Here is a 16,959-nt window from a genome sequence, read left to right as displayed (position 1 = left end):
CCTTGACTCTCATGGTTAGAGATACCTACTTGAACAGGCTTCTAATTTAAAAAGTGCACAAAAAAGGTTTGATTAGGAACAAAAGATGACCTCTAAACTATCTTTCATAGGAGGATTATGAATTCTCTTGATTTGTAATGTATGGCCTAAATTTTTATATTTAAAAAACCCAAGCTTTTGTCTACATTTCAATAGCTGATTTAATTTCTTTGATAAACTCAGCCCAATCATCCTTATTGTGACATTGTAAGGGTAGACTTCAGTAACTGACCTCATAATTATCCCTTTAATATGAAAATGTTTGCTATCTAATAATAATTGTTAGAGAGGTAGGCACTCCCGCACCTGTTTATACTGTACATTGTATTTGTGGGGCCTGATATTTGGGGGCATACAAGCACTACTATCATTAAAAGGTTAGCTCCTAAGATTTAGTGGTGTTTCATGTATGTATTTGCTGAAGATAAAACAAATGAGAGTTAACATGGACTTCTGATGCTTTTGTAGGTTTGCAGATCAGAAAGTGCGAAGCGCAGCTGTGAACTGGATTGAAGCAATAAGTGATGATGAGCTAACAGACTTCCTTCCCCAGTTTGTGCAGGTGACATTGCTTACCCTTTTGTACATTTTCTAGCATTGGAATTCTCACAGTCATTTTTGGGGTTTTTTGGGGTTTAAGCAAAACGTACATTTGTGTGCTTTTTAGTAGTGTTACCATAGGTGCAGAGATGTGCTGTATGTGATTTTAAAATACTGGGTTTACATGCTTCATTAGGTAGAACAAAAAAAAAAATTAGATTATACTGGCACCTTCTAGATGTGACAGTTCTAGGTACTAAAAAAGTTACTTTCTAAACTTAATTTTCATTTTTATACGAAAAGCAAATGTGATGGAACAAAACAGATAAATTCATGCATAAAATGGAAACAATGTTGCATTTTATTATTTATATGCTATTTGCAAAACCTGGTGGGGTGAAGGGAGGGGGAGAAATCCTTGAACCCATAGTCGTGTCATGGAAAACCATAAATTAACATGGCTGAATAGGTAAATGAGTATACAACCTGTGTGTACTGGAGACTAATATGTACTGAATTTGAAAAGTAAGCAGTAGTTTCAAGTGAAACCAGACTTTGTAATTTTTTCCCCAAGTGCTCCTATTAATAATTTTTTCCATTAACACAGTAGTAGAGTACTCTCAGTAAACTAGTCTGTGAATGAAGGCAGAACCGAAGATTTCCATCTTCTCAAAATAGCTCTTTTGGCTACTGGAACAGTTCCTTCCATTTCTTCATGCTAGCTGAAAACACCATATTGCGCTCTTGTACTACACAAGCTTGCCCAAGGGATGATGGGGATACGTTCTCTGTTTTAGAGAGAGAGCAATGTGTGTGGTGATGGGGGAACCCATGCATTTTGAAAGGTACAGGGGATGTGTGAAGAGTTGGCATGTGACTGATCACATAGTTTAATATTTTGCTTGTGTTACTAATCTAGCCTTAAACTTGTAATATTCTTCTCGTAAGCCAATCCTTTCAGTCTTCTGTTGTACTAAGGATGAGATTTTTTTTCCCCATTTTTCTTTTGAGACTGAGAGGATACCACAAAGTATTAAGATTAACTTTGGAGGCTAACAAAGTGGTTTATTTCTTAACATACTCTTCTATAGTTGAGCTGAAAGACCAATTGTCACCTTATCTTTGCATGACTCCTTGTGCATAGCTGCTGAAAGAAGGAACTGCGATGTACTGGTAGTAGTTTGTTATATAAATTAAGAGATCAGTTTTCATCTTGTATCTTTTGAATTTTTGTTTATCCCTTTTCTATCCAAATGATCTAAGTGTGGAGTTGGCCTTGATCTTGAGGCACAAGTTATCCTATAGTGGTATGAGAAGAGAATTAGTAAGATCTGATGCTGTCTTACTTAGCACATTGCCGAATGCCTCATATAGATACAGAGACTGGATTTTTCCTTACTAGTGTGGGTAGCCTCTTAAAGTACAAAAATATAGAAATGGAATAGCCAAGTGTGGTATGCTGTGTTGGTCTCAAATCAGGATGGTATGTGTAAAGAACCACTGGAGATAGAGCTGCCTCAAAATAAACTACATTTGGAATGTAAGACTATATAGATACAAATCTGGCAAGCCTGTAACTCCAGTTGTTCGGACTTTTTTTTTAAATGGTCTTGTATGACAAGCGTTCGGGTTTTTTTTTTCTTTTTTCTTTCTTTGAAGAAATTACATGGTTTTTTTAGCAGAAAGCAAGCGTGTGATCTTGAAAGGCTATAGGCTAATGACATGGTAATCTGGTGCAGATATTGATTTTTGGCCATTTGTTGTCTGAGTAAGGATGAGTTGCAAAGCATCATACTCAGTAATTTGTTTTACTATATAATCTATATTTAAAAAATGGTCACTCTTTTACAATACCACTACAGCTTCACTTGTCTGTTTTTTAAATTAGTTCTTCAATCACCTCACTTTTACATTATCATCAAGTAATACCAGCTCAAGTAGGTTTGTTCTGCTCTGAACCCTAAAAATCCTGTGGTCATCACTGAACTGTTAAACTTTGTAGATAACTCCCCAGAACAACCAAAGGGTGTGTATAATCTAATCTAAAAATTGACTAATGTTCTTACATTTAGGCATTGAAGTATGAAACATACCTGGACAGCTCTTTAGTCAGATTCATTTTGGCTCGGGCATTAGGAAATATTCGAATAGCACACTGTGTATATTGGTAAGAACATATATTTGATTATTTGATTACAGTAAGATTGCTGTCTCTAGAACAAAGTAATTTTCTGTCTGATAAAATTTCATTCATGAGCAATAGATCAGTGGATATTAAGTCAAGCTAGGATAATGTGCAAAATATAAAGTATTCCTTCTAATGAAACCAAATGAATCCATGAGACCCAAACATACAATTCTCAGAATTACATATTGTGTATCAGTAGCTTTTGATGTGTGTGCAAAGTTGTGCAATATTGGTTAACTGACTTTTTTTAAAAAAGGCTTGCTACTGAACTCATCTAGAATAGTCATTTTAGAGAGGCAGTACAGTAAACCCTTCATTTAACAGCCTAATGGGGGAAGGTCTGTCTGTTGTTACCGAAAGTCCATTCAATTCAAGCCCCTCACCCCCCCCGCCCCCACCGGGAAAAAATGCAAAACAAAACTCCATGCCACTTACCAGAGCTGCCACCACAGGAGGAACAGTCAGACCCTGCCATGCCTGGGAGCCACCACCGTGCATGGCTGGAGGCACCCTGCTGTGCATGGCTGGAGCACCCTGCTCCTGACGCGTGGCTGGAGGAGCCGCTACCACTGCTGGAGCCACCACGCACCCCTCCCACCAAGGGGGGTGTGTGTGTGTGTGAGAGTGCTGTCTGCCTGTGTACATGCCCCACTCGAGTGGGAGAAGCATGTGGCGGCTCCTGCAGGCCATGGCAGCAATAAGTTCCCTTTTTTGGGGGTGGGGGGGTTGATCTGGGAACAATGGGGGATGTCCATTTGTTCCCAAAGCTTGCTAAATTGGGGCCCATAAAATCAAGGGTTTACTGTATTGCTTTGTAGGGAAAACTACTAACTTAAATACTTGCTATTTCAGGCTTCTGAAAGATACCCTACATGATGCAAAATTTGGGGTCAGGTATGAGCATATCCTTGGTGCCTTCCTCTCAGTGTGTGGCAAGGGGCTGAGGGAAGAGCTGGAGAAGCAAACCAGACTGGTACAACTGTTAGGGGTAATAGCTGAAAAAGTAAAGCAAACAAGTGGCTCTGCTAGACAGGTGCGTAAGGCTTAACTTTCAGTATTGTTTGTTAAAAGGGGGTACAGCTGACTTCAATATTAAAGTAAATTTGTTTGTATACAAACTTAATTAAATACAACCCTGTATAGAAGTATAGTGAGATGTATTTCAACAAGAGATGTTAAATGTTTCATCAGAGTGATTGTTAAAAATATCAGCCCGTGTTGTTAATGACTGATCTTCAACTGGTAGCCATACTTCTGTGGGAGGGGTGGTTACAATGGGAGGAAAGGAAAAGACACTGGAATAAATTGATGTTGTTGCAGAATTGGCTCCATCCTCTCATAAAACATGGGGCCCTGATACCTGCTAATATACATTTATAATAGACTGAGGTGATAGCATCTTGTTCAGGCAGTGTGGACACATTTCACCGGCATGGCATTAAGGCTGTGTTGATGAAGACATAAGCTTTTTGGATGAGAAGTAAAATAGAAATTGACTGGTCATAATCCTATAGCACTGTTCAGGAATTGGCACTGGCTTTGTAGTTCTGTAAAATTACTTTGCCTGTTAGAAACTTCCCTGTAACTGTTCTGATGGATGAATATCAGTTCAACAATTTTTTTTCTCTCAGGTTGTCCTGCAGAGTGGTATGGAACGTATACAGACCTTTTTCGTAAAGCACAAATGTCGTTTGCCCCTCAATCCCAGCCTTGTGGCAAAAGAACTAAATGTCAAGGTATGGCGTGGAAAGATTTTCAAATCCGCATTATAGGCTTGTAAATTCTTGAAAATGATAAACATGTACAAAGGAACACTTCGTATATATCAAATGTTACATAGGTGAGGGAGCTTTTTAAATAAAATTAAAGTAGTTGAGCAGAGACAAAGATTATGGAAGTGTATTTGGTGCACAGCCAGACCAAGGTCTGGTTTAATAAGGATGGTCTTTACTAATTTGCTACTTTATCAGTGGAGCTCTCCTTACATAGCAGCAAGGACCTGATCTTGCATGAGTCATGAAAACATTGTGGTGAAAACAGAGGAAAGTTAAAAGCATGTGAATGGAAAAGTTAGACCACTTCTAGCAGTGGCCAAAGGAGAATGAAATGTACAAGATGATGGGCTGCTAATATGTTGAGGGATATATTATAGGATGAAGCTAGCCAGCTGTGTGATAGAATGTGATCCTTGGATACGCCCTGCTAGGGAGGCAAAGATGTCATTTTTAAAATAAGGGGGTTGTATGTAACTGGGAAGGCTTGTGAACACAAAGTGGAAGGGAGTGGATATATGCTCAACAGCAAAATCTGTGCAAGGTCAAACAGTCTTCAGCACCTCTGAAGCGCAAGTTGCATACACAGTCTTGCATGTTTAATAGTACAACACATGTGCATTACACAATACATATACTGAGATTGTAAAACAATAATTCCATTCCCTTACGAGGCTAAAGGCATTGCCCACCATCTCCTGGGTAAAAATAAGTTGAGTACGTGCATGAACTTATTGCCACTTTGACATCCAACAATAGTTTTTAAGGAGTAAATCCCAAAATCCTGGGGCATATGGAGAATGCTTTGTCTCTGATGTTCAGATCATGGGTGGGGGGAGTTGTTTGGGGACTTAAGACAATCTAAGATGCTGTGAAAGCATATAGGGAGAGTCATGGATATATTTATCTCACCACATGCTGGGTAGTAGACATGTTCAGTGGACCCCAGGCTACCAGCGGAAAGGGGGCAGAACGAGTGGTGGCGCAACCTGGCACACAGTCACAATAACATTTGATTTATTTGGCCTGGAGGCTCCTCTATTGTGACTGACAGGCAGCTGGGCCAAAAGCTGAGTGGCACTGTGACCCTGTGTGTCAGGTTGCATCAACAGAACAGGGAGCTGGGCTTAGCCCCGTGTAACAGGAGTTCTTCTTCAAGTGTCCCCGTGGGTGCTCCACGTTAGGTGTCGGGCTTGCCCCGGCGCCGCAGGTCGGATCTTCCAAGCAGTTTCTGCTGGACCGCGCATGCGCCGGTGCGCGCCGCTCCCTTGCGCGCTCCTGGCCACGTGCGTGATCCGGTCCCCGCCAGTTCCTCTTTAACCGCCATCGGCTGCAGACGGAATCTGCTCAGGCTACGGCCAGAGTTAGCGTATTTAACGTTTTAATTGTTTTAAAGTTTCTTCAGTCTTAGATTAAGTTAGTCGGTGGTGGTTTTCAAAAAGAAAAAACAAAGAAAGGGAAGGAATTCAAAGCTTCCAATCCTAGTAACAAGCAGAGTACCGGAGGCCAGGAGCCTAGGGCCATTAGCCCTCCTGCCGCGGCAGGCTTTATCCGAGAGGGGAACAAGCACAGAGAAGGTGCTAAGTACCCTATTAACAACTCAAAGACTCACCACAATGTCCTCTTCAGGATTCAAGAAGTGTGAGTCATGCCGCGAGGCGATGCCAGCATCTGATGGGCACAGTCAGTATATAAGGTGCTTGGGGGAATCCCATGTCGCTCAGAAATGTTCCTTCTGCGCCAAGTTAACAGCCAGAGCAAGGAAGGACAGGGAAATGCGGCTGAAAATGCTGCTGTTCGACAAGGCCCTCCCGCCAGACATGCCGGAGCGGCCGCAGCAGGAGGGACCCTCCGGGGCCCATAAAAGGAAAGCCATGTCCCTAACCCCATCAGCACAAAAACGGAAGAAACTCTCCCCAATCCGATCCCTGCCGGCAGCAACAGCGAGCGGGACGGGTGGAGCGCACAGCCCCCAGCTGCAGTGGAAAGAGTGCCGGAGCGACTGCAAGGGAAAGGGTTCTACTCCAGATACTTCCTCACGGAGAGAAAGACAGGATGCTGGAGGCCCATCTTAGATCTTCGAGGCCTCAACCGCTACCTGCGCAAGCAACGCTTTCGGATGATCACAATCGCCTCCATCCTTACGGCACTGGATGATGGAGATTGGTTCGCAGCCCTCGACTTACAAGATGCGTATTTTCACATAACTATCCATCCGGCTCACCGACAATTCCTCCGGTTCATGGTAGGCAAAGAAAATTTTCAATACAAGGTCCTACCGTTCGGCCTCTCCTCGGCCCCCAGAGTTTTCACCAAGACCTTGGCAGTGGTGTCAGCCTACCTGCACAGACGGGGGGTATTTATATTCCCGTATCTGGATGACTGCCTACTCAAAGGGGTCTCGAAGGAGGAGGTACTACGCATGATACATGTCACAGCAGGCACATTCTCTTCGCTCGGCCTGGTTATCAATCTGGCAAAATCAAAGACGGACCCCACACAAGACATAGAGTTCATAGGGGCACGCATAAATTCTATTACAGCGAGAGTGTATCTACCAGAGACACGCTTTCGGGCCATCGGTTCCCTCGTGCAAGTCATCACCTTCAGCCCTACGGTGCCAGTTCTGACGTGCTTACAGCTGCTGGGCCACATGGCAGCAGCGACGTTCGTAGTACAGAACTCCAGGTTACACATGCGCAGCATGCAGCACTGGCTGGTGAGCGTATACAAACCGGCAGCACACACCGTTCACAGGGTGGTGTCGCCCACAACAGAGGTGCACAAATCCCTGCAATGGTGGGTAAACCCCAAGAACATGCTAACGGGGTACCCTTCCACCAACCACAAATATCAGTTTTTCTTACTACAGATGCCTCCCACATAGGGTGGGGAGCACACATGGGCGAAGAGGTGACGCAAGGACTGTGGTCCTCCACGGAACAGTCACTGCACATAAATATATTGGAGCTCAGAGCGGTGTTCAATGCCTGCAGACACTTTCGAGACCATATACAAGGCAAAGTAGTCGGGATCAGTACAGACAATACCTCCACCATGCTTTATATAAATTGGCAAGGAGGAGCTCGGTCCCATGCCTTATGTGCGGAAGCAGTCTGGTTGTGGAACTGGTACATCGCCAACAATATAACCTTGAAAGCCTCATACCTACCAGGCGCTCACAATGTGAAGGCAGACCAGCTGAGCAGGCGTTTTGCACTCACGCACGAGTGGCAGATCCATCCACATCTGCTGCGACCGATTTTTCACGCATGGGGCTTTCCCCAGATAGACCTGTTTGCCACTCAACACAACAAGAAGTGCCCACGATACTGCTCCAGGGCAGGACTGGGACACGCATTCGCGATCTCCTGGAGGGGCCCCCTGCTTTACGCTATTCCTCCAACAGTGCTGATCCATAAAGTCTTGCAGAAAGCCAGGAGAGAAGGAGCCCGAATGATCCTGATAGTCCCAACGTGGGATCGACAGCAATGGTTCCCCCTACTCCTGCGCATGTCGGACCGTCCACCGATGCCCCTCCCGGTGGCGCTGGATCTGCTCACGCAAGCCCAGGGGTCCATAGTGCATCCGCACCCCCAAGGCCTGCGACTACAAGCATGGTTAATCCATGGCTCAGCTCCCTAGAGAGCACATGTACGGAGGAAGTGCAACAAGTCCTAGAAAGTAGCAGGAGGGCTTCCACCAGGAAGACCTACAAGCAGAAGTGGACTCGCTTCACGGCATGGTGTTCTACCAAACAGTTAGCCCCCCTTTTGGTGCCTATACCTGTAATATTAGAGTATTTACTGGACCTCAAGAGAGGAGGACTCTCACTATCCTCGTTAAAGGTCCACCTTGTCGCCATTTCGGCATTCAGACATGAAGAGGAAGGGCACACGGTGTTCGCCCATCCCATGGTTACCAGGTTCCTCAAAGGGTTGGTAAACCTATACCCCCCTCGGAAACCGCTTCCACCTTCGTGGAACTTGGACCTGGTGCTTAGTGCGCTAACGGGACCACCGTTCGAGCCTTTAGCCAGTTTCCCTCCGCCTCCTTATGATAAAGACGACCTTCCTTCTCGCAATCACGTCAGCTCGCAGGGTGAGCGAGCTTGCGGCAGTTATGGCAACGCCACCCTGCACAGTGTATTCCAAGGAGGCGGTAACCATACGGCTGCATCCAGCCTTTGTTCTTAAAGTTTCTTCTGAGTTTCATATTAACGAACCTATTGTTTTACCCTCATTTTATCCAAAGCCTCATAACTCTAACAAAGAGGCGCGCCTACACCTCCTGGACGTGAGGAGGGCGCTAGCCTTCTATATAGACAGGACCAAGTCCTTCCGGAAAACGGATAGACTCCTAGTCTCTCTCGCTCCCAAATCGAAAGGAGAAGGTCTCGCTTTGCAGAGAATCTCTAAGCACATCGTATCCTGCATAAAAATGTGCTACGAACTCAAAGACTCCTTTACTGGCCACGCCCAGGGTTCACTCCACTCGGGCGGTGGCGGCATCAACAGCCTTTTTCAAGGGCGTTGCGCTAAAAGACATTTGCAGAGCGGCGACCTGGTCATCCTATGACACCTTCGCCAAGCACTACGCCCTTCACAGGGTATTCCAAGAGGATACCCAGCTCTCGACAGCATTCCTCTCGGGGACAAGCTGCACATGATCCGATTACCCACCTCCTATTTTGGGTTACTGCTGGGTAGTCACCTAACGTGGAGCACCCACGGGGACACTCGAAGAAGAAAGAGAAGTTACTCACCATAGTAACGGTGGTTCTTCGAGATGTGTCCCCCTGGGTGCTCCACCACCCGCCCATCCTCCCCGCTTCGGATCTCTGTTTAGTGTTTTGCAGGAGAATCCGAGGCGGTTGGTCAAGCAACTGGCGGGGACTGGATCGTGCACGTGGCCAGGAGCGCGCAAGGGAGCGGCGCGCACTGGCACATGCGCGGTCCGGCAGAAACTGCTTGGAAGATCCAACCTGCGGCGCCTGGGCGAGCCCAACACCTAATGTGGAGCACCCACGGGGACACATCTCGAAGAACCACCGTTACTACGGTGAGTAACTTCTCTCTCCTGCTGTCCGACTAGCCTGAGGCAGAGAGTCTGACCTTACTCCACCCCCCTATCTCAGGGCCCCTAAAAAACACTGCAGCCGTGCTCCACTGTCTGTTTGGGAGAAATGGGTGATGGTGTGCAGACTTCTGGAAAAAGCTGAAACATTCATGATTACAAACTGCCAGACACCCTATTTAAGAGATGAAAAAATGTCAGGTTATGCATTTGCTAATGATACTTGCATATTAAAATACACATGCCAATAAAATATTATGGCAATTGTATGCAAGCATATAGAAGAAATTATTAGGGAGGGTGCAGAGTGACTAAAAGGAGGAATGTAGCCATTACTGTTAACAGGCGTATCAGAACTGGGCATTCAAAAGATAGTGATTGGAAGATTAAACTCCATTCCAAAATGTTAGACTTCTAGTGTGGTGGTATGAGCTCAAAAATGCTTCATTGTCTCAACTTTCAACTATGAATGTCAGATATGAGAGTGTTAAATGTCAGCTCCACAATTTTAAACTCTTACAAATCTCTCAAAAGCAGCAACACTTGGTTGCTAGTTGTGGTGTGTTCTCAGGAATGGGAGTTTGTAACCGACAACTCTACAGATGCTGCTTGTGGTATATTGTCAATTCATTGATCTCAGAACCTGCATTATTTATAAGATGTGCAAACATTCCAAATATTAGTAATGTTGTGGCATGATAGTTTTAAATAATCTTATCTGCAAACTATTAATATTTTATTTGAAATCAACATTCCTATCCATTATTCTGCTAATGATTAAACTGTAATGTACTTGTAGGCATGCTCCTTTTTCAATTCGAATGCAGTACCACTAAAAGTCACACTGGTGAACGCAGATCCTCTGGGAGAAGAAATAAATGTTATGTTTAAAGTAAGTTTGCTGCCTTGCCCCCGTTCTACTGGAGAAAAGATATGGGATTGATAGCCAGTTTTGTTGGCATCAGCTAGCTTTGTGACATTTACAGGCTAGTAGCTATGTTGTGAGTCTGCGCTTTATATTCGGAAATTAAACTGACTTAAGTAACAGGATGATTGAAAATAGCATACCCCAAAAGAGTGACTCATATTTCTAGAAGGTTGACAAACTGGTTTTTCACTTACGTGGCCCCCATCATGGGTCAGATCTTAATTCTCCACAATATTTGTATTATCTTCACAACAGTTAAAGTGCTATTTCCCAGTTTTACAGGTGGGAAGGAGTGGCAGATAAAACTGACTTTACCAAAGTCACACCCAGTCCACAGTAGAGTTAGTAACTGAATCTCTTACCCATGGCTAAATCTATCACTCTAACCACTAGAGCAGCTTTACCTCCTCCTATCTCATTGTGAAATTTATAAGGTTTAAAAAAAATTTCATCTTTCCAACAGTATATATCAAGGACTTATTGAAGTGTCTGAGTAGATCAGCATATATAGTTTCATTATGGCCCATCATTTGCCCTTTTTCAACACTTGATAGCAGAGGAAGAGTCATTCAGGGTTTAGGAAGAAAAGCGTAGTTTCTCTTACTGGGGAATATAATCTGTGTAGTTCATTGTTCATAGTATCCTTTCTCTGCTTGTTTTTTAGGTTGGAGAAGATTTGCGTCAAGATATGCTTGCTTTACAAATGATAAAAATTATGGACAAAATCTGGCTACAGGGGGGACTGGACCTACGAATGGTTATCTTCAAGTGCCTCTCAACTGGAAAAGATCGAGGTGCAGTAACCAGACAGACATGTGCCAATATACCTCCCCACAAAAGGGATCTGCAGTACATTCTTGGCTTCATGCCACAATCAGTTACAAACCCACAGGTTCCTGGTGGATGGCAGGTGTGTGTAACAATGATTGCTAGGAATAGAGCTCCAGAGAGAAATTCAGCACTCAAGAACAAGAGAGCTTTTCAAGTGTAATAATGCTGTGAAACTACACTGATTGAAATTACCAATAGTCTGCTTCCAGTTGCTGGAGATACACCTCTGCTTTTGACTGCTGAGCCCTCTGGGATCCTTACCCTTAATCAATGGAATGGAAGAGAAACACTTGACTATGGCAGAAAAACATTAGAGAAAACCAGAACTGAGCAGAAAGGATGGAAAACAGTAGTCGTGCTAATTCCAGCACCCAGTGTATGTTTTCAGAGATGTATTTATTTAGCAAAATTGAGCTGCTAAAATGTTTGCAGCCACTGCCATCATATCAGTCCATCAGAAAGGATGACCCAGCCTTACAGGGTGGTTCATGTCATACTTGTGCACCTGTATTAACACATTTAGACTTTAGAAAAGAAAATTTTAAAAATCCAATTACTTTGCATCACATATTCTACCATGTTTACACAGGAAAGAGGCAGCCTTTTCTTCAATGCTTGTTTTTACTGGATTTGGTTCAAAATACTTTAAATGCCTTGGAGCGTAAATAGCAGAAGATATGCTGCACAGGTGATGGACTAATGCCGGGTGTCTTAAATTTCATTTTGCCATGACCCCCTTCTGCCAACAAAAATGACTACATGACCCCAGAAGGGGTGATGGAAGCTTGAGCCTGCCTGAGCCCCATTGCCTTATGTGGGGCCCAAACGCCAACTTGGGAGGCCAGAGTCCAAGGACTTCAGCCCCAGGCTCGGGGCCTGTAACCAGAGTCTTGCCTCAGACTTAACTTTGGGTTTGGGTAGTGGGGCTTGGGTTTGGGCCCCAGGTCACAGTAAGTGTAAGCCTGATCTTGAGCAGCATTGAAATCCTGTAACTCTCTTTTGAAGTCAGTTGGAACTGACTCAGGGACACCCACGAAAGCACAAATGACTACTTCAGGTACCATAGGTATTGGCATCCAGAGAAACATGGCTGAGAATAACTGCTTTTTTGAATCTGAAAGCTTTACTTTTGGAGCATACAGAAAGTATTTCTTCCAAGTTTAAAATTGTGCTCTAGATTGACAAATGAGGTAATGCCTCATTTTTTTTCTCTTTGGTCTCCTAATGAAGTATTTTTGAAGTACAGTAAACGCTCAAGTTACATAGGGGTTATGTTCCTACAGCCCCGTGTAACTCAAATTTTCGTGCAAGTCTGGTTCCCAGCTCCCCTGGTCTTGCAGGAGCCAAGAAACTGACCAGCCCACTTGCAAAGTGGTGGGAAACCAGGAGAGCAGCCTGGTTTCCAGTTCCCCACCACTTGCAGGAGCTGGGAAACGGTGCAGGTCATGGCTGGTCAGTTTCCTGGCCTGGCCAGTGCAGGGCAGCCAGGAACCAGGCTGCTGCTTGGTTCCAGCTCCCAGCTGCTTGAGGGACCCAGGAAACTAACCAGCCATGTACTGTTCAGTTTCCAAGGTCCTGCAAGCTGGGGGGAGCTGGGAACCAGGCAGCAGCCTGGATTCCCTCCCCTTGCAGAGTTGGGAAACTGAGCAGGGCAACAGCCTTGGTCAGTTTCCTGGCTCTAGCCAGTGGAGGGGAGACAGGAGTCAGGGGCAGCTTGGATCCCTGCTCCCTTCGGCTCCTTGGGCTGGTCAGTTTCCTGGCTGCTTCTCCCTGCCTTACCCCACAGCTGTGTGGCTGGGGGAAGGCAGGGAAAAGGGGCTCTTAGCTTGCCTAGTGGCCCACAGTAGACAGGCTCACAGCCACAGAGCAGCTTCAAGTTGTGTTTAACTCGTGTTAAAGTGAGTTACGTGGCTTCAAGTGGCATGTATCTCGAGGATTTACTGTACTTTCATTGCAGCAAACAAAAGTGGAAGCTCTACCAATTTATGCATGCTGCTTCCCTGCCTTCTCCATAAACTGTGGAAAAAACAAAACCAAAAAGCCCCATAGTTGGAACTTTGTGTTCTAGAAATAAGTTGATCTGGGTCCTCTTATGCTACAGAATTAGTCACCTAACTTACCTCCGAGTGCATGTGAAATGTTGCACAATCATTATCCAATGATTATACCCAATATTAGTTAAACAAAAATTGCATGGTTAGCAGTTGATAGCTTTAGGGTCTAAGTAGTTGTTACCTGCTATATGCCACACACTTTAACACCCAAGCCTAATGTGGCTATATATATATTTCGTCGTATACATTGTAAAATTGCCTGCAGAGACATTTAGCAGACTAACCAAGTTCACAGATGTGTTTTCACTTCTTGAAACTGGAGTTGGGCTCTACATTTTGAAATGTGTTAGACTTCGTAACAAATGAGCTAATGAAAAATATAATCTAAAAAGTAGGGTTCAAACCAGAGCAGTCCTTTTTCTCATATATGCTTTCTCTGTCTCACTATATAATACATTTTTACATAAAGGAATGGTGGAGCTTGTTCCTGCTGCAGATACGCTTAGGAAAATTCAAGTGGAATATGGAGTGACTGGATCTTTTAAGGACAAACCACTTGCAGAATGGCTGCGAAAGTATAATCCTACAGAGGAAGAATATGAAAAGGTAATTGTCATAATCTTCCTTTAAAATAGTGTGTTAAACTACAAGAGCATATAGCTCTTATTCTTATTCTGTCACTAAGTTTTCCAACAATCTTTGTCTTAAGCTGTTTGGGAAGTTGAATTTTCTGAAAAGTAAACAATCAATTAACTGTAGGACTGGAAAGGAGTCTTCCAGAAACAGCAGTTTAATGCTTAGGACTCATTTCAGAAATGGAAATGCTTTCCAAATGTAGGAAAAGTTTCATTCCAAAATAACTAGTAGGTGAAAGAACGATGTTTAGGGATAGTCTGCATTGCTCAATGAAATTGATCTAAATCGACGAACAGCTACAATAATCAAAGCAGTTGTTCCTTTCTACACTTGCTCCTTCATTTGGTTGTTCGCATCCTCACCAGGAATGCTTCCCCTGACTGACATAGGACATTGTAGGATTCTGACTTCTGAATCCCAGCAGTTAGAGAATTCACACCATGGCCTCACGCCCCGCACCCACTCCCCACCCAAGTTCTGATGGCTGGAACAGTCAGCGGGACACAGGGCTCACAGTTGTGAGCCTGCTGACTGTCAAAGCTAGGGGCTTTAGCTCTCAGCCCTGTTCAGGGCTAATGGCCAACAGGTGATGTGAATAATAGTGTGTCTACATGGACACTGCAGCATCTTTAAATATAACATTTGAGCCTTATGTGGAGGAGGAGTTCTGACTTATTTTAGCGGAAGGTACGTTGTAGTATATGTGCTTATGTAATTATGTTAACATAAGCTGCCCTATCTTGACCTAACTCTGTAATGTAGGGCCTGTCTCAGTATTGGTTTTGGGTTAGGAGCTGCATCCCCTGTAAGCTGTGAGCTTGTGTGGCTGCTCAGGAGAGATTTAAATGCTGCCCAGCAGATTAGCATAGTGCCCACAGCTATGTTTTCGTTTCAACTGGTGGTGCACATGCCTTGGAGCATGTAGAAAAATTTATGCTGCACACATGAGAAAAATCTGCACCTGGATGGAAAAGGTTAGAGGAAACAATGGTTAGGAGATATGGCCCCTTCTCCTGTTGCTGCTTCTTTGGATGCAGCACTTCATCTTTATCATACAAACAATAAACAAATGTTCTTTTTCTTGTGCTTTATCTCAAAACAGCCTTTTCTCTACCTTATCTGCCTTCTCACACCCCCACTCCTCAAAACGAACAAATCACCTTTCCCCTTAGCAGTATATGACATACAGAATTGTTCACTAAATGAGTAGTTTCCCAAATAATCTGAGGGAAGTTTACTTAAGAATTGTCAGCTGTCCAGAGTCACCTGCCCATTGTAAGAAGTGAACCCTGCATAAACTGAAATAATTTTTTCTCATTGCTTTTTGCTAATTTCAGGCTTCAGAAAACTTCATCTATTCTTGCGCAGGATGCTGTGTAGCCACCTATGTGTTGGGAATCTGTGACCGTCACAATGATAACATAATGCTTCGAACCACGGGACATATGTTTCATATTGACTTTGGAAAGTTTTTGGGCCATGCACAGATGTTTGGCAGTTTTAAAAGGTATTTTCTGCAGCTCTGCATTTGAGAATGCAAGCTATTTCCTTTTTGCATTTTTTCTCGCATGATTTTAACATGCAAATTTTTATCGCTGTCCTTGGTATGGATTTAGCATTCTCTTCGAGCTGCTCTGTATGTGAGTCCCCCTCATATGGATCCCTCAATCCACTCTCCCTTCCTGTAGCTTAAACTCTTATCTTTGGGACTCTGGATGGCAAAAACTTTGAGTAGCAGTTGAGGTTATCCAGCCCTTTATGCTCTTGGGTGGGGGAGCATGTGAGCACATGAACCATATGAGCCACGTCTACACTAGCCCCAAACTTCAAAATGGCCACACAAATGGCCATTTTGAAGGTTACTAATGAAGCACTGAAATGCATATTCAGCGCTTCATTAGCATGCGGGTGGCCGTGGCGCTTCGAAATTGACGCGGCTCGTGGCCGCGCGGCTCGTCCTGACAGGACTCCTTTTCGAAAGGACCCCGCCTACTTCAAAGTCCCCTTATTCCCATCTGCTCATGGGAATAAGGGGACTTCGAAGTAGGCGGGGTCCTTTTGAAAAGGAGCCCCGTCGGGATGAGCCACGCAGCGGCGAGCTGTGTCAATTTCAAAGCGCCGCGGCCGCCCGCATGCTAATGAAGTGCTGAATATGCATTTCAGCGCTTCATTAGTAAACTTCAAAATGGCCATTTCGAAGTTTGGGGCTAGTGTAGACATGGCCATGCATGACTCCCAGTGGACTCTGCGCCAAAAAAAAAAAAAAAAGAGAGAGAGAGAGAGAGGGAGGGAGAGAGAGAAAGTTACTCCTGTTTAGAGACCACAACTGCATCATGGGTGGAATCCACATGCATAAAACATCTAGAAAAATCACTTACTGTGATTACTTTTAATTTGCACTACCCAATTTTCGAAGTCTATTTTGGATTGTCATTGTAGATGACCAGGCTTCTGAGAAGTCTCTGCAGTCATCCCCAGCAGTTAGCTTTGGTAGTTATAACTGTGCTTGAAGAACACCAAAGTGTGAAGGCTGTGTCTGCATACTGGAATTGTCTTGCTCATGTAAAAATGAGGCTCACAGATTTAGTTTTGAAATAGTTTTGTTACTATTCGAGCAACTGGAAGACCAAAATGTGCTAATTGGCACAAATGTAATCTATGACATTTCATTTCTATATTCTCACTTTTTTTTTTTTAAGGATTTTACTTTTTAAAATGAATTTTTCCTGGACGCAGTGAGCTTTGGGCAAATCAGTAAATAAAATACTTAAGAAAATTGTTGTAAAAACCAAATATGACCAGGGCTTTCTAAGACTAGATTAGTTTAGCTTTTTTTAAATGTGGAGATGGTTGGGGAGCTCTGACCCCAGCTACCATGCTATGATTAATAAAGAA

The 16,959-nt window shown here is 44.0% G+C and overlaps 1 protein-coding gene across 2 annotated transcripts in view; it reads left to right on the top strand.

Annotated features, from left to right (window-relative positions):
• Positions 1-16,959, top strand: part of PIK3C2A (phosphatidylinositol-4-phosphate 3-kinase catalytic subunit type 2 alpha) — a 104,450-nt gene that overhangs the window by 65,951 nt on the left and 21,540 nt on the right. For both annotated transcript variants that reach the window (XM_074997736.1, XM_074997737.1), the window contains exons 17-24: positions 508-601; positions 2,652-2,746; positions 3,620-3,800; positions 4,399-4,503; positions 10,415-10,507; positions 11,208-11,337; positions 13,898-14,034; positions 15,402-15,571. In XM_074997736.1, coding sequence (XP_074853837.1) covers positions 508-601; positions 2,652-2,746; positions 3,620-3,800; positions 4,399-4,503; positions 10,415-10,507; positions 11,208-11,337; positions 13,898-14,034; positions 15,402-15,571 — 1,005 coding nt within the window. The remainder of the gene's footprint in view (positions 1-507; positions 602-2,651; positions 2,747-3,619; positions 3,801-4,398; positions 4,504-10,414; positions 10,508-11,207; positions 11,338-13,897; positions 14,035-15,401; positions 15,572-16,959) is intronic.

The sequence above is a fragment of the Carettochelys insculpta genome, chromosome 6, assembly GCF_033958435.1.
Source record: "Carettochelys insculpta isolate YL-2023 chromosome 6, ASM3395843v1, whole genome shotgun sequence".
Taxonomy (NCBI): Eukaryota; Metazoa; Chordata; order Testudines; family Carettochelyidae; genus Carettochelys; species Carettochelys insculpta.
Note: the sequence above shows the minus strand (reverse complement) of the source record. Positions and strands in the feature narration are given on the sequence as shown.